This window comes from Bufo bufo, chromosome 10 (genome assembly GCF_905171765.1).
Source record: "Bufo bufo chromosome 10, aBufBuf1.1, whole genome shotgun sequence".
Classification (NCBI taxonomy): Eukaryota; Metazoa; Chordata; class Amphibia; order Anura; family Bufonidae; genus Bufo; species Bufo bufo.
The window spans coordinates 117,020,454-117,046,151 of NC_053398.1; the positions used below are offsets into that span (position 1 = coordinate 117,020,454).

The window sequence follows — 25,698 nt, forward strand, 5'->3', positions numbered from 1 at the left end:
TCTGCTCTATCATGTACCTGGAGCTTGCAGGAAAGGACGTCTGCTTGTTAGCTCTAAACTGTGGCAGGAATTTGGCTTCTGCACTTTCTATCTTCTGCTGTCTGGGGACTGACTAGCTGAGGAGGAATATGGCTTCTCCTGGGTCTCTGGTCTTTACTCACAGTTATCTTTACAGGGTATGCTTCTTCCTGGAACTGGAGTTGTCTGCTTACTTCTTCCCGCTGAGGCTGAAGGGCTCAGGCTGGGGATGATGATCAATTGTCTCAGCCGAGACAAGATCCTGGCTTGGATCCCTATATCTGGGAGCTCCTACACGCACACAACCTTCCCCTAGCAGGGGTGGCTGGCACACTAACTCTAACTTCCTTCCCTCCCCATGAGGCAGGATATGGGCACAGCCCACTTTGCTCACAGAGGGGGGAGCTGAACTGCAATGAACTATTCCAGCTCAGAAACACTAAACTGACTTAAGTCCTTGCTAACACATTGCTGCCACCTGCTGGTGAACATGAAAATTGCAACAATATACATTTTACAAGGCTTACAATGCACATTTGTGAGGATATTATGTAAAATTACATCTGATGACAATGTAAATGCTTTTAACAGATTGTAGCGGGGTAAAAGAGTTTCGTAACACAACTCTGGGGTGTTACATTCCTCCTTACTTCGAGTTAAGCCGCCCTCGGCTTATGCTTAGGAGGGAGAGAAACCAGCTCTGGGGTACCCAAATAAGTACAAAGTGCTGCATGTATTACATATATGACATACAAAGACTAACATATAACGGCTACCCTGAGGTTCCTGCCCGCATGAGTAGGGTGTCCTAAGTAACAGTTTCCCTCTCAGTATAACCAGTCAACCAAAGGTCTGCACTAAGCAATCACTACTGACTAACTTTTGGAGTATTGTCCACCAATACCAAAGAAAGCATGGGGGTGTCTTTACTCTGTAGTCCCACCATTATGTAATGGAATGCCCGCAAATGGAAGGGTGGCTTTATCCTGTATTTCCTTCCTTGCACCAAAGTCAAAATATAAGGCTTATAGCACGATCACTATAGTGACTATGGGTAGCTAAAATGGCTCTAAGGTTTGAGGCGCCATACCTTAGGCAGAGGAACATAAGGGGAGGTATTAGTGTCTCCATGCACTCCTGGCAATGTCACAGGAGGAGGGTATGATAATCCTATGAAACAAACTCCTGGAAGACACCTCAGGATGGGAGCAATCCTGAACATATGACAAGCGGGAAGGAGGGGTCAAAAACTCCTCTAACCATTCCCGAAGCAGTGGGGTTACCCGTGTAGTTACTAGACCTGCCAGGACTTACCACTTGGTCCTACCCTGGGTACCCAAGGGTATATAACACCGGGTGTAGGCCATTAGTATTAAGCGTCCGTATAGGCAGTCCATATAAATGGGTGAGAGAACAAGAGCTGTAAAGTAAGGCACACAAGAGTAAGTTGCTACATATCTGGTTAAGTGCAAAGTTAAGTGCAATATCACAAAAAGTGCATGAAGTCACATTGCGGCACCTAGAAGAGAATACACACAATGGGCATGTAATACTTAAACGTTACATAACCTGTAAACTGGTGCTGACATTAGTGCAAAAACATTACAGTATGAATCACAAAGAGCTCAGGTATACGTTTGAGTCTTTTCTTTGGGTGCAAGCTTTTTACGTTGCAGTAAACATTTTTGGAAAACAGTGCAAATTTATTAGTGCAATAATATGTTCAAATATGACTTGAGTCCTTTTACTTGATGTAGAATCCTCTGCAAACAGGCAAAAAGTCAATTGTAATCCACAGGAATAATAAAGTTAATTGTAATCCACTGGGAGATATAAAATGTCATAAAAACACATAAAAGCATCATATTAAGAACCGTAGTTCCATAAGGTTATCAAGTAACCTGAGAAAGGGGATAAAACAATGTGCAAACTTGGATGCAAAGGGTTAAATGATGATAGAGAGAGTCCTTACTGCACATGACCATCAGGGTGAGGACGAAATAGGGCAACTTGTAAAAGAAAACATTAAAATAAATGCCAACAGGTCCTCACCCGTCAGGAACAGTCCATGACGTGGCTCCCATTAGTCCTTTATTTTTTTTTTTAAAAGGAGCATTTTTAGAGAAGGACATCCAGGTCCTCCTCGCTGCTCGAGCTACTGAAGTGCATTAGGGGGCACTCTTGCCTTTGGTAGCTCAGAGTTGCAGCAGTAGTGGTACGCCACTGCCCTCTAGTGGTGTCCTTTGGAGTTGGCTGAGCAGACAGCCTGTTGAATGCAGCTGTGACATGCTGCAAGCCGGGATCCCTAGCCGGTGCAGAGACGGTTAATACCTCTGGCTGAAGGGGTTCTGGTAGGCAAACTGAGGGTGCCTGTGGGAGCTTCCATGGCAATACATAAGGTTGCACTCTGGGGTTAAAAGTGAGAACTGAGGTATTTATCTGGCCCACCCTAAGTGTTGGTGGTGCGGCCAGGTCAGGGATGAGTGGTTCAGGTTCTGGTTGAGGCTGTTCCTTGAACCGCAACCTGCCATCTTGGGTCTCTTGAAGACATCTAACTCTCCCTGCAGAGCCTGGATCTTCCTGCCAGGACTCTGGGGTAACTGCAGGGGACAAAGGTTTGGCCAGCAGGGTCACTCCGGCAGCAAATGGGCCTTGAATGGAGCGCATAGGGGTATACTCCATTTGATGCCCTGCGTACAGGTTGTGATGGGCCTGTGGTAGGTAGTGGGGCTTGACAGAGCGGCTCTCACAAAGATTTCCTCCCCTGAATGGCTGTCTTGGAGGAAGCCCACTCCTCTTTCTACAGCGAACCATAATACAGTCCCTGTACGCCTTATGAGTTTTGGGTCGCCGGGCCGGGGGTTATCTATAACCTGCTTTACCCATTCCTCAATGGCCGATTTATATTTCCAGGCCGTCTGGGCATGAGCAGTGAGTTCCAATGGGACCTCTGGGTTAAGGCGTCCCACTCTGGAGGTGTTGGCTCTGGGCGGCAGAGTGGAAATTCCAGCCGCCTCCGCTGCACCAGTATGTGTGCTTGGCGGAGCTGACTTGGGCCTACCAGGGGTATTGGAGTCCAGTAAGCCTGATGCAGGGGCAGCTTCGGACCGGGCCTGGGCCTCAGGGAGCGCGACTGCTGCTACCTGATGTCGCGGCCGGTTCCGGTGCCTCCTGGTGGTCATCTGGGGCTTCAGGTGCCATCTGCGGTGCAGGCTGGTCCAAGGCCTGGGCGACATGGTCGGCGGCGTCTTCCATGGGAGCAGGCTTAGCGTCGGCAGCCATCTTGGGGGATGTCTGGTCGTCGACGGCTGTCTCTCCACCAGTCGTGGCATGCGCAGGCTCCAGGGACACTCCAAACGTGCAGGGGCCATCTCTCTTTACGAGCTGGGAGACCCGGATCTCAGGTAAGGTAGCCTCGTAGACGAGTTCTCCCTGTATTGCCATCTGATCCCACTTAGGTGATGGGAGCGCCATCTTCCTTGGCTCCTCTGTCAGGGTGCGTTCAGGAAGTGAGGGTGGAGCCCAGAGGGCTTTTCCTGCTTCTGAAGGGCATGAAGAAGCAGCCCCATTATGCGAATATGGATAATTAACCCTTGGAATGCTGGTGCGCACTGGATAGCGCTTTCTGGCACAGCTATTAACCACTTAAGGACCACAGGTTTATACCCCCCTAAAGACCAGGCCCTTTTTTACAAATCGGCACTCCACAACTTTAGCGGTTTATTGCTCGGTCATGCAACTTACCACCCAAATGAATTTTACCTCCTTTTCTTCTCACTAATAGAGCTTTCATTTGGTGGTATTTCATTGCTGCTGACATTTTTACTTTTTTTGTTATTAATCGAAATTTAACGATTTTTTTGCAAAAAAATGACATTTTTCACTTTCAGTTGTAAAATTTTGCAAAAAAAAACGAGATCCATATATAAATTTTGCTCTAAATTTATTGTTCTACATGTCTTTGATAAAAAAAAAATGTTTGGGTAAAAAAAAAATGGTTTGGGTAAAAGTTATAGCGTTTACAAACTATGGTACAAAAATGTGAATTTCCGCTTTTTGAAGCAGCTCTGACTTTCTGAGCACCTGTCATGTTTCCTGAGGTTCTACAATGGCCAGACAGTACAAACACCCCACAAATGACCCCATTTTGGAAAGTAGACACCCTAAGGTATTCGCTGATGGGCATAGTGAGTTCATAGAACTTTTTATTTTTTGTCACAAGTTAGCGGAAAATGATGATTTTTTTTTCTTTTTTTTTCTTACAAAGTCTTATATTCCACTAACTTCTGACAAAAAATAAAAGCTTCCATGAACTCACTATGCCCATCAGCGAATACCTTGGGATGTCTTCTTTCCAAAATGGGGTCACTTGTGGGGTAGTTATACTGCCCTGGCATTCTAGGGGCCCAAATGTGTGGTAAGGAGTTTGAAATCAAATTCTGTAAAAAATGGCTGGTGAAATCCGAAAGGTGCTCTTTGGAATGTGGGCCCCTTTGCCCACCTAGGCTGCAAAAAAGTGTCACACATGTGGTATCTCCGTATTCAGGAGAAGTTGGGGAATGTGTTTTGGGGTGTCATTTTACATATACCCATGCTGGGTGAGAGAAATATCTTGGCAAAAGACAACTTTGTATAAAAAAATGGTAAAAGTTGTCTTTTGCCAAGATATTTCTCTCACCCAGCATGGGTATATGTAAAATGACACCCCAAAACACATTCCCCAACTTCTCCTGAATACGGAGATACCACATGTGTGACACTTTTTTGCAGCCTAGGTGGGCAAAGGGGCCCATATTCCAAAGAGCACCTTTCGGATTTCACTGGTCATTTTTTACAGAATTTGATTTCAAACTCCTTACCACACATTTGGGCCCCTAGAATGCCAGGGCAGTATAACTACCCCACAAGTGACCCCATTTTGGAAAGAAGACACCCCAAGGTATTCGCTGATGGGCATAGTGAGTTCGTGGAAGTTTTTATTTTTTGTCACAAGTTAGTGGAATATGAGACTTTGTAAGAAAAAAAATAAAAATAAAAATCATCATTTTCCACTAACTTGTGACAAAAAATAAAAAATTCTAGGAACTCGCCATGCCCCTCACGGAATACCTTGGGGTGTCTTCTTTCCAAAATGGGGTCACTTGTGGGGTAGTTATACTGCCCTGGCATTTTCCAGGGGCCCTAATGTGTGGTAAGTAGGTAAATGACCTGTGAAATCCTAAAGGTGCTCTTTGGAATATGGGCCCCTTTGCCCACCTAGGCTGCAAAAAAGTGTCACACATGTGGTATCGCCGTATTCAGGAGAAGTTGGGGAATGTGTTTTGGGGTGTCATTTTACATATACCCATGCTGGGTGAGAGAAATATCTTGGCAAAAGACAACTTTTCCCATTTTTTTATACAAAGTTGGCATTTGACCAAGATATTTCTCTCACCCAGCATGGGTATATGTAAAATGACACCCCAAAACACATTCCCCAACTTCTCCTGAGTACGGCGATACCAGATGTGTGACACTTTTTTTGCAGCCTAGATGCGCAAAGGTGCCCAAATTCCTTTTAGGAGGGCATTTTTAGACATTTGGATACCAGACTTCTTCTCACGCTTTGAGGCCCCTAGAATGCCAGGGCAGTATAAATGCCCCACATGTGACCCCATTTTGGAAAGAAGACACCCCAAGGTATTCAATGAGGGGCATGGCGAGTTCATAGAATTTATTTTTTTTTGGCACAAGTTAGCGGAAATTGATATTTTTTATTTTTTTCTCACAAAGTCTCCCTTTCCGCTAACTTGGGACAAAAATTTCAATCTTTCATGGACTCAATATGCCCCTCACGGAATACCTGGGGGTGTCTTCTTTCCGAAATGGGGTCACATGTGGGGTATTTATACTGCCCTGGCATTCTAGGGGCCCTAAAGCGTGAGAAGAAGTCTGGAATATAAATGTCTAAAAAATTTTACGCATTTGGATTCCGTGAGGGGTATGGTGAGTTCATGTGAGATTTAATTTTTTGACACAAGTTAGTGGAATATGAGACTTTGTAAGAAAAAAATAATAATTTCCGCTAACTTGGGCCAAAAAAATGTCTGAATGGAGCCTGACAGGGGGGTGATCAATGACAGGGGGGTGATCAATGACAGGGGGGGGTGATCAATGACAGGGGGGTGATCAGGGAGTCTATATGGGGTGATCACCCCCCTGTCATTGATCACCCCCCTATAAGGCTCCATTCAGATGTCCGTATGTGTTTTGCGGATCCGATCCATGTATCCGTGGATCCGTAAAAATCATACGGACATCTGAATGCAGCCTGACAGGGGGGGTGATCAATGACAGGGGGGTAATCAATGACAGGGGGGTGATCAGGGAGTCTATATGGGGTGATCACCACAGTCATTGATCATGCCCCTGTAAGGCTCCATTCAGACGTCCGTATGCGTTTTGCGGATCCGATCCATCTATCAGTGGATCCGTAAAAATCATGCGGACGTCTGAATGGAGCTTTACAGGGGGTTATCAATGACAGGGGGGTAATCAATGACAGGGGGGTGATCAGGGAGTCTATATGGGGTGATCACCACAGTCATTGATCACGCCCCTGTAAGGCTCCATTCAGACGTCCGTATGCGTTTTGCGGATCCGATCCATCTATCAGTGGATCCGTAAAAATCATGCGGACGTCTGAATGGAGCTTTACAGGGGTGTGATCAATGACAGGGGGGTAATCAATGACAGGGGGGTGATCAATGACAGGGGGGTGATCAGGGAGTCTATATGGGGTGATCACCCCCCTGTCATTGATCACCCCCCTATAAGGCTCCATTCAGATGTCCGTATGTGTTTTGCGGATCCGATCCATCTATCAGTGGATCCGTAAAAATCATGCGGACGTCTGAATGGAGCTTTACAGGGGTGTGATCAATGACAGGGGGGTGATGAGGGAGTCTATATGGGGTGATCACCACAGTCATTGATCACGCCCCTGTAAGGCTCCATTCAGACGTCCGTATGCGTTTTGCGGATCCGATCCATCTATCAGTGGATCCGTAAAAATCATGCGGACGTCTGAATGGAGCTTTACAGGGGTGTGATCAATGACAGGGGGGTGATGAGGGAGTCTATATGGGGTGATCACCACAGTCATTGATCACGCCCCTGTAAGGCTCCATTCAGACGTCCGTGTGCGTTTTGCGGATCCGATCCATCTATCAGTGGATCCGTAAAAATCATGCGGACGTCTGAATGGAACTTTACAGGGGTGTGATCAATGATAGGGGGGTGATGAGGGAGTCTATATGGGTGATCACCACAGTCATTGATCACGCCCCTGTAAGGCTCCATTCAGACGTCTGTGTGCGTTTTGCGGATCCGATCCATCTATCAGTGGATCCGTAAAAATCATGCGGACGTCTGAATGGAGCTTTACAGCGGTGTGATCAATGACAGGGGGGTAATCAATGACAGGGGGGTAATCAATGACAGGGGGGTGATCAGGGAGTCTATATGGGGTGATCAGGGGCTAATAAGGGGTTAATAAGTGACGGGGGGGGTGTAGTGTAGTGTAGTGGTGCTTGGTGCTACTTTACTGAGCTACCTGTGTCCTCTGGTGGTCGATCCAAACAAAGGGGACCACCAGAGGACCAGGTAGCAGGTATATTAGACGCTGTTATCAAAACAGCCGCTGGCAGGCTGGAGATCAACTCTCTTACCTTCCGTTCCTGTGAACGCGCGCGCCTGTGTGCGCGCGTTCACAGGAAATCTCGGCTCACGCGAGATGACGCCAATTGGCGTTAGCGTAGCCTGGGGGAGCCGCCGCAATGACGCCTTTCGGCGTTAGCGCGGCGGCAAGTGGTTAAGCAATAAAGTCAATTTTTGGGGTTTTGGCACAATTCTCAGGTCTTGCAGTACTGTGAAACATGCAATTTGATCCTGTTGGCACACAATTGGATCCGGTTCTGTTGTAGCAGGGAAAGGCACACAATTCCATCCGATCCTGTTCGTGACGCCAAAAAATGCGGTGAGCTCGACCAGGGTATGCACTCTGACGCCCCAATTATGCAATGGCTGGGTCAGGTGTAGGTGATAGTTTATAGTTTTGTTTGTGACGCCAATTGCAGTGTGCGCAGGGTACTGTCACAGGGCCCTTTAAGAGTGTTATAACACACGTCCCAGGTTAGGAATGCAAGAGTGGTGTAATGTCTCTGTATGGTAGTAGTAATTGTGTCAACGGTGTCTCCTACCTGGGTACGGCTGGACTCCTGGATCCTGGCTCACTTGCAATAAAATGAGTGTGGTCCTAGTATGAGTAATAGAGGGATTTGCAGCAGTAATTGTCTTTACTGCTTGTAACTTTCATCCAAACAAGATACAGCATTAGTCTTTGGTCCCAGCAGGTATTGGCAATGTGTGGCAGGAATATATCTTCTGCTCTATCATGTACCTGGAGCTTGCAGGAAAGGACGTCTGCTTGTTAGCTCTAAACTGTGGCAGGAATTTGGCTTCTGCACTTTCTATCTTCTGCTGTCTGGGGACTGACTAGCTGAGGAGGAATATGGCTTCTCCTGGGTCTCTGGTCTTTACTCACAGGGTATGCTTCTTCCTGGAACTGGAGTTGTCTGCTTGCTTCCTCCAGCTGAGGCTGAAGGGCTCAGGCTGGGGATGATGATCAATTGTCTCAGCCGAGACAAGATCCTGGCTTGGATCCCTATATCTGGGAGCTCCTACACGCACACAGCCTTCCCCTAGCAGGGGTGGCTGGCACACTAACTCTAACTTCCTTCCCTCCCCATGAGGCAGGATATGGGCACAGCCCACTTTGCTCACAGAGGGGGGAGCTGAACTGGAATGAACTATGCCAGCTCAGAAACACTAAACTGACTTAAAGGGATTCTGTCACCTCGTTTTAGGTTATAGAGATGCGGACATGCACGACTAGATCGCCGCGAGCTCGCGCATTGCGAGATTACGGCAATCTAACTGTGAAGACAGGAGGAGATTCGGAGGACACAGGCGGTGCTGGGCTCCTTCACAGGGGGGCGTGGCTGGGAACCAGGCAGGTTAGTACAGCCCCTTGGGCACCTTACAAGGCTCATTTACATATCTCTAAAATCATTTTTTTAACAAAATAAAATGACACAGCCCTATAGGACAGGTATATTGTGGACATGCTAGCGGCGATCTAGCCGTGCATGTCCGCATCTCTATCATCTAAAATGAGGTGACAAAATCCCTTTAAGTCCTTGCTAACACATTGCTGCCACCTGCTGGTGAACATGAAAATTGCAACAATATACATTTAACAAGGCTTACAATGCACATTTGTGAGGATAGTATGTAAAATTACATCTGATGACAATGTAAATGCTTCTAACAGATTGTAGCGGGGTAAAAGAGTTTCGTAACACAACTCTGGGTTGTTACACACTGTCAGAGGGAGGTAAATCCACCACACCTGGCAGTGCTGGCTGTTTTTTATACCTGGCAAAACCCGGCCTGGAACATGGGGAGTAGTCACCCACCCAGCACTTTGACTACTCCCAGTAAGAGCCACCCCGGATTAGCTATGAAAGCCATGCTAACTCTCAAGTTGTCAATTAGCAATACTGCTGCTGCATAAAATACCGTCGCTTACTTCACAGAGGCCAGGAACCTCAGTGACACATATGATTCCAGGTACCTTCTTACACAAGGCGTGGGCGCACGATGATATCACATAATGCACACAGTCAAGGAGGTCCTAGATCTCCATGGGAGGCACATGCCTGGAGCACATGTGTGCCAGTGCTACCGACTATCCATAGTCTCATGGCATTGGAATGGCGGAGCAGGAGGTGCTGGATGCCCGTAGCACATTATGCAAGGTGTGAACTCTCTATAAAGGCCAATGATCTCATCAGTTGAAGTATTTTTTCGGCTGATGGCTGTCTGACCCTGCCCGGGAAATAGGACGGAGCTGCGGCTGCAGCACACAATATCTCAATGTGCACATAGCTAGTAGATCTGACCGAATATTACCAATCATAGCAATAATCATTATGGTACTACTACATTCCCTATTATTGGATCAGCTGTAACATAATTATGACGCATAATGGACGTACTGACCAGGGGACCTATAAGGCTTCATGCAAACTACCGTAATTTTGGTCCGTGTCTGATGCAATTTTTTTGCAGTTTAGATGTGGACCCATTCATTTCTATAGGGCTGCAAAAGATGTGGACAGCACACGGATGTCATCCATGTTCTGTCCGCATGCCTGCAAATTATAGAACATATCCTATTCTTGTCTATTTGTGGACCAGAATAGACATTTCTATAATAGGGATCGAGGAAAGTGTAGGATGCACGCGTACCGCAAAATACATGTGAACAGTGGCGTACATAGAGAAGTAAGGGCCCCATAGCACGGATCAAACCAGGCCCCCCACACCGGACAGAAGGGTTTCTGCCTAAACCCTTTTCAATGACTCTTGGGCCATTTTTCCACTGCCTCATTTGCTAAAAGTTGTTCCTTTAGAGGGTAGAGTCCTGACCAAGTTTTCACCTCCAGTAGAAGAGGAGATAATCCCAACTGGCCCCCCTCTTGCCCTGGGCCCCATAGCAGTCGCATGGTCTGCCTAGGGTGGCCACTGACTTCATCCCAGAAAGCTGGACCTCACCGACCACGCCCCCAAATGGACAACCCAGCTCAGTTAAGCCACGCCCACCCCGTGAAGCCACGCCCCATCACAGGCAGGGGGGAAAAACCGGGGGGGAGGAGAGCGAAGAAGTTTCTGAGGGCAAGGTGAGTTGGGAGCAGCCCGGGGTGCTTCTCTCGCCCTCAGGGAGCCATGTTTGCGGGCTCTAGTGACTGACTGGGGCTGAGAGAAGCCTCAGTCAGTTGTTGCAGCTCACGCTCAGACAGCGCAGTGCTGCTGTCTGAGCGTGAGCTACTGAAAGGGTGGACATCCCTGTGTCCGTCTAGGCCCTGCGCTGGACGGAGGACAGGGAGCCAGAAAACCGGACTATCCGGCCTAAAACCAGACGTCTGGCACACTAGGTCTGCCGCTATGGTAGTTACGCCCCTGCATGTGCATGAAGCCTAACAATAAAAACAGATGGTCCAGTTGCTGCACGCTGTCAAAACCCCACTTACACATGGTGGACATGGCCCTACAATTTTTAACGTAGTGCTATTTTTATATAAATTGTATAGCAATCAAGTGCACATCTACAGTATATGGTACCATGGCCCTGCACAATAAAAAAAAGGCACGATGGGTAAGAAAGGATTGATTCTTAAAGGCTATAGATACTTTTGGGGCAATTTTTTTATGATTGCATTTTACTCATTTTGGGCTAAAAATCTTTTTCTCAGTTTTAATTTCGGTCTTTATTAAAAACTTTCAGCAGTTTTTATGATACATGCAGTTAAAAACAGTCTATTTGCAAAATGTCCCTGCTGAGTTCCATCAGCTGATGGCTCATGTGAAGCCTTATCTCTGATCACCTGACCTCATAAACATTTGTCTCACATTTTTTTCAGTCTGAGCATGCGCAGACCGCAATGCCGGATCCGTTTTGCCGGAACACTCGGGATTAATGCATGTCAATGGGAAAAAATGACGGATTCGGCATTCTGGCAAGTGTTCCGGAATTTTGGACGGAGATAAAACCGCAGCATGCTGCGGTATTATCTCTGTCCTGAAAAGTCAAAAAGACTGAAGACATCCTGATGCATCCTGAACGGATTTCTCTACATTCAGAATGCATGTGGATAAAACTGATCATCTCTTTTTCCGGTATTGAGCCCCTGTGACGGAACTCAATGCCGGAAAACAATAACGCTAGTGTGAAAGTACCCTCACACAAAGGATGTATATTTACGACAGATGTGTTTTCATATAAGGTATGTATATGCATATGTAGCTTACTCTGTATAGGATAAATTATCATGCGCCATAGACTTGACCCATCAGTAGAACGCACTGTAAGTCCTGCATAACTTTAAAATTTCTGTCTGCTCAATTAAAATAAAGCACAACATTGTCCTGCACTTTTCACAGGACCTAACTTCCTCTGCAGCCACCCCTTATCATTCCCTGGATGTCCTCCCCTCACTCCCACAGCCCTGTGAGTGGCTAACTTAAAAGGGTATTCCGGTTACTATAAGTCATCATCTATCCGCTAGAGAGGGGATAACTAGCTGATCAGTAGGGGGTTGACTGCTTGGACCCCTTGTATCCCAAGAACAGGGGTCCTGTTCCCCCATTGCAATGGAGCGGCAGGTCAAAATATCTCCGGAAGTCCCATGGAGCAGGGCTTGCGCTAAACCACAGGTTGTGGGGGAATGGTGAAGGAGGACAGTATTCAGCTGTATCTTTATCCTGAGGATGCAGATACAGTTGAAAGCAGGACATGCAGAGGTCCGGACTGCTGGCACCCGTGGTTTGGATTTGAACCACAGTCCACTAGTTGAGTATCCCTGCCATAGAGAATGAATGGTGTGGCAGGAAGCATTCTCACCCGCTGCTCCTTCAATACCCTTCTTCTTGGGATCGGTGGTGGCCTCAGGGGTCAGACCCCCACCAAACAGTTATCTCCTATCCAGTGGATAGGGGATAACTTGTAATAACCAAAAAACCCATTGATATGCAGACTTTACATACAGTATGAAGACTGTTCAGTGTAATCACATGTAAATATGCTCTGTAGCCCTTCTTCTATGGCTGCCTATAGGAACAGGCCTAATATGCCTATAGGCAACTCCATCCCTTGCCAACCACGTTCATTATAGACAACACGATGACCGTATTATCTGCGGAATAATGTGTTGTAACAGGGCTGTAGTTACTTAGGCTGCAGTCAGGACCAGTCCTGGGCGCTCATAAAGGGTTAAATATCCTAGTTTTTTAGGGGTATATTACATATTTACATAGTGTTTCAACGGCTATTGCATTGGTTTTAGCAAATAATAACAGAAAACATATAAAATACAGTGTCACATTTGCTGTGTGCATTGAGCACGGGTAACCCTTCCCTCGCCAGTCGCTTTGGCACTACAGCAACTACACTGCAGCTATGGCTGGAAAGACAAGGGTTAATTGGATCTGGTGTACTATGTGGCAGCGCTACTTTATGAATGGAGTGTTTTCTGCTTAGAAGATGTGTGGGTGTAAGATGGAAATGTAATGGATAAATTAAAATTTGTATGTAGTACACTTCTGGTGTTTCTGCGAGTACATAATGTTGGCTTGCATGGCATAGCGTGGCGCACATCACATGTTTACTTAGCAATTGAGAGCGGGTCGCGGGGTACGTTTTGCAGCAGAATGTGTTTCTTGGTAGAGATATGTGTTTTTTTTTCTATGATAATCTAATATGATGACATCTAATTTCCACCATTACATGACAATGTGTTTACTTTACACAGTCTGCGCACCTGCGGTTTGGGCGTGAAATCTGAAAGTGCACTTATGGAGGCTTTGGGATCATGTCAGCAAATGGAAGATCTCAGGTAATTGCAACAAATGCTTTTTCTTCTGGATTTTCTAATACATAATTTAGCAATCTGATCAAAACAAATTGCTGGGAGCCACACAGTTCAAAGCATGTTAGAAATGTCTGCTGTTATTCGTTTTTTCAATGGAAGGATCCATGCAAAGCCATGTGTACAGACCCTGTGCTGTAAGCAATACTTGTGCAGCCATATGGTACTGCCAATGCTACGGAGGAATAATACATCTGCAGCAACCCAGCGGGAGTGCGGAGGAGGAGGATAGGAGTGGTAGTCGTCACAGTAATCACAGTGGCTGGTTCCTCCTTCCACACTCCCATGGCTGGCACAATGATGAGGAGGCCGCAGATAGGAGTAGTAGTTGTTTCCCCCAGGGCACACCCTGGTTGGAGTCTCCTAGCTGATGGACAGGAGACCAGAGCGAGCAAAGGACGGTTGAAAAAAGTAGCTACAAACACTTCCACACACGATGGAGGCAGAAATCTTAGTACAGCGGTTCCAATAAGTTCTGGCTGCACCATGGGTTCCCTACAAAGTCCCTCTGAGATACAAATCTTTACACACAAATTCCTTGTTATGCAAGCGGGTGTGGACCCACTGCGCCACTGACTGGCTATACTCTGGAGGGGCGTGACTAAGCAACTACCTGGTCTACACTAGAGCCTCGGATGGTGAGGATAGGCTTGGGCCGTTAGGGAAGTTGCCAGGTGCCACTCCAGAGCAGTCCCCGAGTCAGTGGCAGCTGACCAGGGGGTCAGAGATACCGATGCAAGCACCAAGGGGAAGTACGTGGTCAGGGCAGGCAGAGATCAAGCAAGGTCTATAAACGAAGTCAGAGGCAGGCGGCAAACAAGTGAGGTCCGTAAACGAAGTCCGAGGTCAAAGGCAGGCAGCAAACAGGCAAAATACGATAATTCCAAAAGCAGGGTCCGGTACGCAGCAAAGCGGAACTTAAAAAAACACCTTTACACTTGGAACCAGGCAAGCTAGTGACCATGAGTTGCTCAGGCATCTTCCTGCGGTAGGAAGCGCCTTTAAATACTTCCTGCAATCCAGCCATAGGCTGGTGAGACAGAGGGCGTGTACGTGCTACCTCACAAGTGAGGAGAGACACACCCATGCAAGTCCTAACAACAGTACAAGTCTCCAGCAGGAAGTAAACTCTGGCATGGAGCACGGATGCAACAGTTAAGCTACCTGCTGCCCACACTTGTCAGCATGGCGCATGGCAGCAGGAGGGAAAGAGGGAGCCCGCGGGTAGGAGCAGCAGCGCCGGCACGGACCGCTGAGCTAACATTCCTTATATACAATGCCAACTGGGGGAGGGGATGTAGATTCAGTAGGGATTCGGAAACCTAAAAATCCTGACCAGAGCTATGAGGTCTATTATTTATTTATGATTTATTGTACGCACTTATATAGCGCTGATATATTCCGCAGTGCTTTACAGATATCAAAGTGCATCAAGCTGTCTCCAATGGGGCTCGCAATCTAAGCCTCCTATCAGTTTGTCTTTGGAGTGCGGGAGGAAACCGGAGAACCCGGAGGAAACTCACACAAACATGGGGAGAACATACAAACTCCATGCAGATGTTGTCCTTGGTCAGATTCAAACCCAGATCCCCAGCGCTGCAAGGCAACAGTGCTAACCACCGTGCTGCCCCTATTAGCCATAAATGTGCATTACCCTCACAGACAAAAAACTTGTGGGTCATTTACTAACCAGAAATACGCCTATCTGGCATATTTCCAGCGCAGATTGCGGCGCAAATGACCATTTAAATGCAAATGGCGTAAAGCAGTGCAAAACATTATAACACTGCAGAACATCAGGAATATATAACACCACATGAATTCCTATAGAATATTCATGCTTTAAACACTAGTGCGGTAAACAGTGCCTGGGGCTTTTTGTTTTTAAAGTACATATTTTTTGTCGTGACTCCAGTGGCAGTGAAGCAACAAGGGCACAGTGCCCCTTATGGTGATAAGGATGGTACCCAGGTTAGGAATGCCAGAGTGGTGTAGGGTGGCCTAATGTCCCTTAATGGTGTTGCACTTGTCACGGTGCTCCTACATGGATACGCTGAATCCCCAGGCGTGGTCCTCCGAAACTGCAGAAAAGGGATGGTTGGTGAAGGGGATGATTAAATAATTGGAGTCCAGACCTTGTGATGAAGTTGATAACGGCTTTACTTGAATAAACTTCTCTCCAAACGATTTACATGCTTTGTCTTGGTTTCCAGCAGGCTTTGGCATTAACTTTGGCAGGCAAACAAACTCAGCCCTGCTACATCTGTTGCTCTCTGGCTCTGCTCTGCTAACAGGCTGGCTATGGAACTCAGCTTCTTTGGGTGCTGCAACTTCTCATTTGGTAGACTGTCTCTAACTTTATCCAGGGAACTTTCTCCTCCTTGCTTCTGAGGCTTCAGGCTTTGGCCTCTGTATCCAGCAGAGCTGAAGATGCTCTAGCTGGCTTAGGCAGGACTCATCCAGCGGGGACGGCTCCTGCTTCCTTTCCCAAGCAGAGGGTAAGCTAGACTCTCCCCTAGCAGGGGGTAAGCTGAACTGATTCTGACTAACTAGACTAAACTCCTCCCTAGATGGGGGTAAGAGAATGGAAAGAAGGTTCCATCCTCTGCAAGTGTAGCTCTGACAATGTTGCCGCCATCTGCTGGTGAACCAGGTACATTACACTTGAACAGTCACATAACAAGAAAATGAAATACACATTTTGCTAGACCTGGAAATTAATGCATAAGATGACATTAGGTTAACCAATAAAGACAGTAGCAAGGCGCAGAGGTGGTAATGCCACTCTGGGGCGTTACACTAGCAGTGGCCTAGAGGGACATGGCACATCCATAATAACATGTGATGGAACATGTCATGATTTTACTGTTTGCCCAGTATACTACCATAGGCATAGCATATGCCGATAATAGTTTATGAACCCCATATAACACAGATCAAAAAACACAGCTGTGTGCAATACTACTGTTTTGGAAGATTAACATCCCCCCACTGTTTTAATAAATGAGGCAAAACTAAATGACCCACTATGACCTAGCTTTCCCAAAATTCTGTATGCAAAATCTAGTTACAGGGCTAGAGTAACTGAACGGTTGCCTCTGTTGCATTTGAGGCTTGAATGTGTTTTGTGTTAGACTTTATTTTAACATTTCTTATTATGTTCTCCACAGTTTGTCAGAAAACGCATTTACGGAGCAGTACCAACTGAAACTTGCAGAACGACTTCCACATTTGAGTTTGCTAAGGAAACTTGAGTAAGACCTTTTACTTCTCAAAGTCTCTTTGTTCTACATTCTTCATAGCAGATCTGTTCTTCAATGGATCCTGTGTAAATTACATAGATTTAAAAATGCTAAAATTCCTAAAATTGTCTACTAAGGCCTCTTTCACACAAGCGTGTCCGGATGCGTTGCGGCAAACCCGCGCGAGTAGGTACGCAATTGCAGTCAGTTTTGACTGCAATTGCGTTCCGTTGTTCAGTTTTTATCGCGCGGATACAATGCGTTTTGCACGCGCGTGATAAAAAACTGAATGTGGTACACAGACTTTCACAGAGGGTCCCAATTATTTACTACGCTCATCACATGGTCCATCACATGATCCATCACCATGGTGATAGATCATGTGATGGACCATGTGATGAACGCAGTGACGTCATCAAAGGTCCTATTCCTCACAGATGAAGACAGAAGAGATGCCGGCTGCGCGAACAAGTGGATTAAGGTGAGTTAACCACTTCCCACCACACTAACGCCGAAAGGCGTCATTGCTGCGGCGCTCCCAGGCTACACTAACGCCGATTGGCATCATCTCGCGTGAGCCGAGATTTCCTGTGAACGCGCGCACACAGGCGCGCGCGTTCACAGAATCGGAAGGTAAGCGAGTGGATCTTCAGCCTGCCAGCGGCGATCGTTCGCTGGCAGGCTGTAGATGCGATTTTTTTTAACCCCTAACAGGTATATTAGACGCTGTTTTGATAACAGCGTCTAATATACCTGCTACCTGGTCCTCTGGTGGTCCCTTTTGCTTGGATCGACCACCAGAGGACACAGGCAGCTCAGTAATAAGTAGCACCAAACACCTCTACACTACACCCCCCCTGTCACTTATTAACCCCTGATCACCCCTGATCACCCCATATAGACTCCCTGATCCACCCCTCTGTCATTGATCACCCCCCTGTCATTGATCACCCCCTTGTAAGGCTCCATTCAGACGTCCGTATGATTTTTACGGATCCACTGATACATGGATCGGATCCGCAAAACACATACGGACGTCTGAATGGAGCCTTACAGGGGGGTGATCAATGACGGGGGTGATCACCCCATATAGACTCCCTGATCACCCCCCTGTCATTGATCACCCCCCTGTCATTGATCACCCCCCTGTAAGGCTCCATTCAGACGTCCGTATGATTTTTACGGATCCACTGATACATGGATCGGATCCGCAAAACACATACGGACATCTGAATGGAGCCTTACAGGGGGGTGATCAATGACAGGGGGGTGATCACCTCATATAGACTCCCTGATCACCCCCCTGTCATTGATCACCCCCCTGTCATTGATCACCCCCCTGTAAGGCTCCATTCAGATGTCCGTATGTGTTTTGCGGATCCGATCCATGTATCCGTGGATCCGTAAAAAACATACGGACGTCTGAATGGAGCCTTACAGGGAGGGTGATCAATGACAGGGGGGTGATCACCCCATATAGACTCCCTGATCACCCCCCTGTCATTGATCACCCCCCTGTCATTGATCACCCCCCTGTAAGGCTCCATTCAGATGTCCGTATGTGTTTTGCGGATCCGATCCATGTATCCGTGGATCCGTAAAAAACATACGGACGTCTGAATGGAGCCTTACAGGGGGGTGATCAATGACAGGGGGGTGATCACCCCATATAGACTCCCTGATCACCCCCCTGTCATTGATCACCCCCCTGTAAGTCTCATATTCCACTAACTTGTGTCAAAAAATAAAATCTCACATGAACTCACCATACCCCTCACGGAATCCAAATGCGTAAATTTTTTTAGACATTTATATTCCAGACTTCTTCTCACGCTTTAGGGCCCCTAAAATGCCAGGGCAGTATAAATACCCCACATGTGACCCCATTTCGGAAAGAAGACACCCCAAGGTATTCGCTGAGGGGCATATTGAGTCCATGAAAGATTGAAATTTTTGTCCCAAGTTAGGGAGACTTTGTGAGAAAAAACTAAAAAAAAACAATTTCCGCTAACTTGTGGCAAAAAAAATAAAAAATTCTATGAACTCGCCATGCCCCTCATTGAATACCTTGGGGTGTCTTCTTTCCAAAATGGGGTCACATGTGGGATATTTATACTGCCCTGGCATTTTAGGGGCCCTAAAGCGTGAGAAGAAGTCTGGGATCCAAATGTCTAAAAATGCCCTCCTAAAAGGAATGTGGGCCCCTTTGCGCATCTAGGCTGCAAAAAAGTGTCACACATCTGGTATCGCCGTACTCAGGAGAAGTTGGGGAATGTGTTTTGGGGTGTCATTTTACATATACCCATGCTGGGTGAGATAAATATCTTTGTCAAATGCCAACTTTGTATAAAAAATGGGGAAAGTTGTCTTTTGCCAAGATATTTCTCTCACCCAGCATGGGTATATGTAAAATGACACCCCAAGAAACATTGCCCAACTTCTCCTGAGTACGGCAATACCACATGTGTGACACTTTTTTGCAGCCTAGGTGGGCAAAGGGGCCCACATTCCAAAGAGCACCTTTCGGATTTCACTGGCCATTTTTTATAGATTTTGATTTCAAACTACTTCACACGCATTTGGGCCCCTAAAATGCCAGGGCAGTATAACTAGCCCACAAGTGACCCCATTTTTGAAAGAAGACACCCCAAGGTATTTCGTGATGGGCATAGTGAGTTCATGGAAGTTTTTATTTTTTGTCACAAGTTAGTGGAATATGAGACTTTGTAAGAAAAAAAATATATATATATAAATCATCATATTCTGCTAACTTGTGACAAAAAATAAAAAGTTCTATGAACTCACTATGCCCATCAGCGAATACCTTAGGGTGTCTACTTTCCAAAATGGGGTCATTTGTGGGGTGTTTGTACTGTCTGGGCATTGTAGAACCTCAGGAAACAAAAGTCAGAGCTGCTTCAAAAAGCGGAAATTCACATTTTTGTACCATAGTTTGTAAACGCTATAACTTTTACCCAAACCATTTTTTTTTTACCCAAACATTTTTTTTTATCAAAGACATGTAGAACAATAAATTTAGAGAAAAAAAATCGGTAAATTTCGATTAATAACAAAAAAAGTTAAAATGTCAGCAGCAATGAGATACCACCAAATGAAAGCTCTATTAGTGAGAAGAAAAGGAGGTAAAATTCATTTGGGTGGTAAGTTGCATGACCGAGCAATAAACCGCTAAAGTTGTGGAGTGCCGATTTGTAAAAAAGGGCCTGGTCACTAGGGGGGTATAAACCTGTGGTCCTTAAGTGGTTAAATTTTTTTTTTTTTTAAATGTAACCCCTCCAGCCCTATTTTACTTAGCATTCTGTATTCAGAATGCTATTATTTTCCCTTATAATCATGTTAGACCTGAGGCATGCACCCCCTTCACATACCACAGGTTGCAGAATGATGCTCTATGGTGTCTACATGATGAAGATCATGTAAACTGTAACCTATTCTACAGCAGTTCTGCTTCTACAGAAAAAAATGCCTCCCTGCTCGTAGGTATTGCTGAAGTGACTTTAACCCTTTCCTCTGTGTTTCCACAGCCTAAAGTTATGTGGCATATCTGACAGTGTTTGCAAATCTCTGGCAAATGTGCTCGGATGCTGCCAGAACTTGGAAGAAATCATGTAAGTATGTAAAATGTGTAGAGATTACGAAACACATGATAATATGAAAATTAGTGGCAGCAAATAACCAGGTTCTATGAAAAAGGCAATTCTGTTCAGTTATATCAGAGCTATTTAATATGGTAAAGTCTATTTTATATAATGTATTACTGTATAAGAGTACTGTATTCCATCACATAGATTTGAAGGGGTTATCTCTTAAGTAATGTAAAAAAAATGAAAATCAGACATCATATAGTAAATAACAATCTCTTCCTAACAAAGCTAGAACCAGCCCTGTACCTCACATGGGTCCAGAGATCTCCCCATTCATTGCTTCACCTGGCCTGCTATACTTAAAGGGGTATTCCCATCACAATGATCACTGTTAAATCTGTTAATGATTTGACAGTGATCATTTTTGTAAATACATTTTATTACCCAATTCCCACCCTTTTTGAGAAAATAAGTCCCCTCTTACCTGATCGTTGTCTTTCGTCTCCCCTGGTTACGGCCACCTCTCCTGTCGAATCCGGCCGGGCCGCGGTTGCGAAGAAGACTGAAGATTTTCTCCCGCCTGGGCCGCGCAATCTCCTGAACGCGCATGCGCCATGCTGACTTCTTCCTGGCCAGTATAGTACAGAGCCGCGAACGCGCACGCTGTCTCTGTACTATACAGGCCAGGAATAAGTCACCATGGACATTGCACGGCCCAGCCGGGAGAAAAACTTCAGTCTTCTGCGCAAGCACGGCTTGGCCGGGAGAAGACGTCAATCAAGCCCAGCCGAATCCAGGAAGTGAACGTCGCGCTGGACGCAGGTAAGTATAAAAACTGATGCTGGGAATACCCCTTTAATTCAAGCTGGCAGCTTTGTGGGCGTGTCCTTTCTCAGGTGGCATGTAATTTCTGCTTCAGCTTTGTTGCTGTAGGGCCTCTTGCGTAATACACGGGACACTGGCCGTGTACATTCCGCATCACGGATGCGGACCCATTCACTTGAATGGATCCACAAATCCGGAGATGTGGTGCGGAAGTGCTTTGGTGGGGCTCCGTTCCGTTCCGCAAAAAGATAGAACTTGTCCTATCATTTTGCGGAATGGACGGATCGCGGACCCCATTCAAGTGAATGGGGTCGCGATCCGCATGCAGCTGGCCACAGTTGGTGCCTGTGCATTGCGAACGACAATTTGCAGTCCGCAGGACAGGCACGCGCTAGAGGCCTAACTGTGACAGTAGATAGGACTGGTGCCAGGTTAAGGATGGAACTAAGTATGTGCAAGCACCTCAGGTGGGTGGACAGAGAAGTAAGACAAAAGAACAGACAGCAGGTGGCGCTATACAGGGTTTTGTTGCATTACTCACTGGCTATACTAAATGTTTCATTACATGGAGTTACAAAAGTATTCAGATCCAAGTGTTTGTCACGGATCAGCGGATGTGAACCCACTGTGCCACTGACTAGCACTGCTCTGGAGGGGAGTAACTAAGCAACTACCCGGATTTCACTAGAGCCGCAGATGGTGAGGATAGGCTTGACCATCGGTAATTGCCAGTGGCTACTCCAGAGCGTAAACCAGTCAGTGGCAGCTGGTCCAGGAAGTCAGGAACACGAGTGGTAAGCAAGCTCTTTAGCACAAGATTAGGACCTTGACTCTGAGGCATCTGGGTAAAGGGTTGAGCCACTTAAATACCTGCAGGAGAGCCAGGGTAGGTTAACGAGATCACATGACATGACTCAGCCCCCCCCCAGGGAGTGATGCGTACTGCCACATCAGCAGCCAAGTACAAGCAGTGTCCAGGTTAAATGGAAGTTGTGGAGCGCAATCCACATAGGTAATACCGTAATACCAACCGTACAGGCAGAGTCCAGAGCTGCAACAGAGGCTGAAAGTAGAGATCACAAATGAGCACGGCGCCCGGGACCACGGTGATGAGTAGGGGAACAGCTCCACACAGAGGTCGCTGTTACAGTACCCTCCCCCCTCCCTTACGCCCCCTCTTCTTGAGTCCGCGGCGACAGAAAGCTTTTAATTAGATCCAGAGCATGAATGTTCTCCTGAGGTTGGTTCCCAGGATCTTTCCTCAGGACCAAAACCTTTCCAGTCCACCAGATAATAGGTCTTCTTACCCCGCTTCTTGATGTCTAGAATGTCCTTGACTTCAAAGACTTCGTCAGCATTCTCAGATGCCAGAGTGAGTCGTAGAAAAGCAGTTAAGGACTACTGGTTTCAATAAGGAAACGTGGAAGGCATTGGGAATGCGCAGAGAGGGAGGCAGACGTAACTTGTATGTCACATCTTTGATCCTCTTCAACACTTCAAAGGGTCCAAGGAATCTAGGAGCAAACTTAAAACTGGGAACTCTTAACCGGATGTTCTTGGAGGAAAGTCATACCTTCTCCTCAGACGAAAACTGACGTGGTTTCCTTCTTTTCTTGTCCGCATTTGTCTTCATATGGGACACTGCTTTGTCGATGCAGACCTTGGTGTCACTCCAAATCTTCCAAAAATCTCTGAAGAAAGAATCTGCAGCTGGTACCCCGGAGGATGCAGTAACAGGAAGAGGAGTACGAGGATGTTGACCATAGATGACATAGAATGGGGAAGATCCAGTAGATTCACTTGTGTGGTTATTATAGGAAAACTCTGCCCAAGGTAGCAGAGATACCCAGTCGTCGTGTTGCGCAGAGAGGAAGTGTCGAAGATAGTTCTCCAAAATTTTATTGATCCTTTCTAGTTGCCTGTTGGTTTGGGGGTGGTAACCGGAAGAGAAGTCTAGGTCAATTTCTAATAGACGAGAGGGCTCTCCAGAGCTTGGAAGTAAACTGGACTCCCCCATCAGAAACAATATGCCCAGGTAGACCATGTAAATGAAATATATGTTTTACAAACAGCTTAGCAAGCGTAGCTGAGGGCAATCCAGTCAATGGAATGAAGTGCGCCATCTAGGAGAAGCGGTCCACAACCACCCAAATCACGGTACATTCAGCTGAAGAAGGCAGATCAGTAATAAAGTCCATGGCAATGTGTTGCCATGGAACATAAGGAACAGGTAGGGGTAGCAACAGGCCTGGTGGTTTGCTCTTGGAGATTTTATTTTGAGCACAGACGGTGCAAGCGGAAACAGTCACGCACGTTTTTGGACAATGTGAGCCACCAGTAGTGGCGAGACACTAGTTCTGTGGTCTTGCGGATCCCAGGATGACCGGCCAGTTTAGAGTTGTGCCCCCACGACAGGATACGTTTCCTTTTGGCAGATGGTACTAATGTTCTCCCGGGAGGAATGTTTCTTACCGGTGATTACCGTGTCACCGAGATTAAGCGAGCAGGATCTATCATGTATTGAGGCTTCTCTTGCTGGTCAGAAAAGTCAAAAGACCAGGACAGAGCATTCGCATTGATGTTCTTCTCAGCCGGGTGGAAGTGTAACTCAAAATCAAAATGAGAGAAGAAGAGTGCCCACATGGCTTGGCGAGGGTTCAGACGCTGAGCTGTCTGTAGGTACTTAAGATTCTTATGGTCAGTGAAAATTATTACCGGATGCTGGGCTCCCTCCAATAGATAACGCCACTCCTCCAAGGCGAGTTTTATGGCCAGAAGCTCCCTGTCCCCTATACAGTAATTATTTTCAGCGGGAGAGAAGAGCTTGGAGAAGAATCCACAAGTGAACATCTTGCCCTTGGAATTCTTTTGTAGTAAAACCGCACCGGCTCCTATGGAGGAGACGTCCACTTGGAGACATCGGGATGTTGCAGAATAGGTGCAGATGCAAAGGAGCTCTTTAATTGGACGAAAGTGGCCTCGGGAGGCCAGTCTTTGTCATTAACCCCTTTCTTAGTAACAGCGAAGAATGGAGACGTTAGGGATGAAAAGTTTGGAATAAACTGCCGATAGAAGTTAACGAATCCCAGGAAGCGCTGTATAGCACGAAGACCCTGTGGGCGAGGCCAGTTCTTTACTGCATTCAGTTTTTCAGGATCCATCTGTAATCCAGCATCTGAGATGATGTATCCGAGAAACGGTACTGTAGTTTTTTCGAAGGTACATTTTCTCGAGTTTGGCATAGAGACCATTTTCCCTCAGGTGCTGTAGGACTAGCCATACATGCCTCCGGTGAGTGGTCAAATCTGGAGAGAAAACCAGTAAATCATCTAGATACACGATCACGCAGGTATAGAGCAGATCCTGGAAGACATCATTAACTAGCTCTTGGACTACCACAGGAGCATTGCATAGACCGAAGGGCATGACAAGATACTCGTAGTGTCCATCACGAGTGTTGAAAGCGGTCTTCCACTTATCACCTTTTCAAATGTGGATAAGATTATATGCACCTCGCAGGTCGAACTTGGAGAAGACTTTAGCTCCCCGAATCCTGTAAAATAACTCGGAGATCAGCGGAAGAGGATATCGATTTTTAACTGTAATCTTATTCAGACCTTGATAACCGATACAAGGCCGTAAGGAACCATCTTTCTTCTGAAGAAGAACCCGGCCCCGTCTGGTGAAGTGGACTTTAGGATAAACCCTCTCTCAAGATTCTCCTTCTCTCCTGTCTCTGTAAGAGAGAGGGGGTAGACTCGACCACGAGGAGGAATAGCACCAGGCAGAAGATCGATTGGACAGTCATATGGACGATGTGGAGGCAGAGTCTCGGCGTCTTTTTTACTAAAGACGTCCGCGAAATTGGCATATTGCTGCGGTAGTCCGGGCAGATCTACAGGTATCGTAGATGAGGAAGCAGGCCGGACCTCCACTAAGCAGGTGGAGCGACAAGATGATCCCCATCGCAGGATCTCTCCGGAGTACCAGTCCACCATTGGGGAATAAAGGCGCAGAATAATCGGATTCACAGAAACTGGCAGCACGTAGAAGGAGATTAACTCTGAGTGCAATACCCCCACCTGTAATTTAAGAGGCACAGTAACTGTGAGTACTGGTTCAGGAAGTGGTAGTCCATTAACGGAAGCCACTCACAGAGGCCTCTCCAGACGGGCAGTGGGAAGCCAAAACTGATTAACCAGCGCTTGCAGAATAGTTACCGGCTGACCCAAAGTCCAAAAATGCCGGCACAGATAGTGAAACTCCCTTGTGGGAGAGAGTCACTGGAACAGAAAGTTTTGGAGAGGACTTTTCCTGGTCTAGGACCACCTCTCCAACTGATCCTAGACAATGGCGTTTCCCGGCCTCTGGGGACAGTTACGCGCAAAGTGAGTCTTGCCTCCATAATACAGACACAAGTTCTCCGCCTTGTGACGTAGACGTTCCTGGTCAGTCAGCCGAAGGCGCTCAATATGCATG

The 25,698-nt window shown here is 46.6% G+C and overlaps 1 protein-coding gene across 4 annotated transcripts in view; it reads left to right on the forward strand.

The window, feature by feature from the left end:
* NLRC5 (NLR family CARD domain containing 5) overlaps nucleotides 1-25,698 on the forward strand; it is a 157,235-nt gene that overhangs the window by 125,997 nt on the left and 5,540 nt on the right. For all 4 annotated transcript variants that reach the window (XM_040409360.1, XM_040409359.1, XM_040409362.1 and 1 more), the window contains 3 exons: nucleotides 13,431-13,514; nucleotides 16,718-16,801; nucleotides 20,335-20,418. In XM_040409360.1, the coding sequence (XP_040265294.1) occupies nucleotides 13,431-13,514; nucleotides 16,718-16,801; nucleotides 20,335-20,418 (252 nt within the window). The remainder of the gene's footprint in view (nucleotides 1-13,430; nucleotides 13,515-16,717; nucleotides 16,802-20,334; nucleotides 20,419-25,698) is intronic.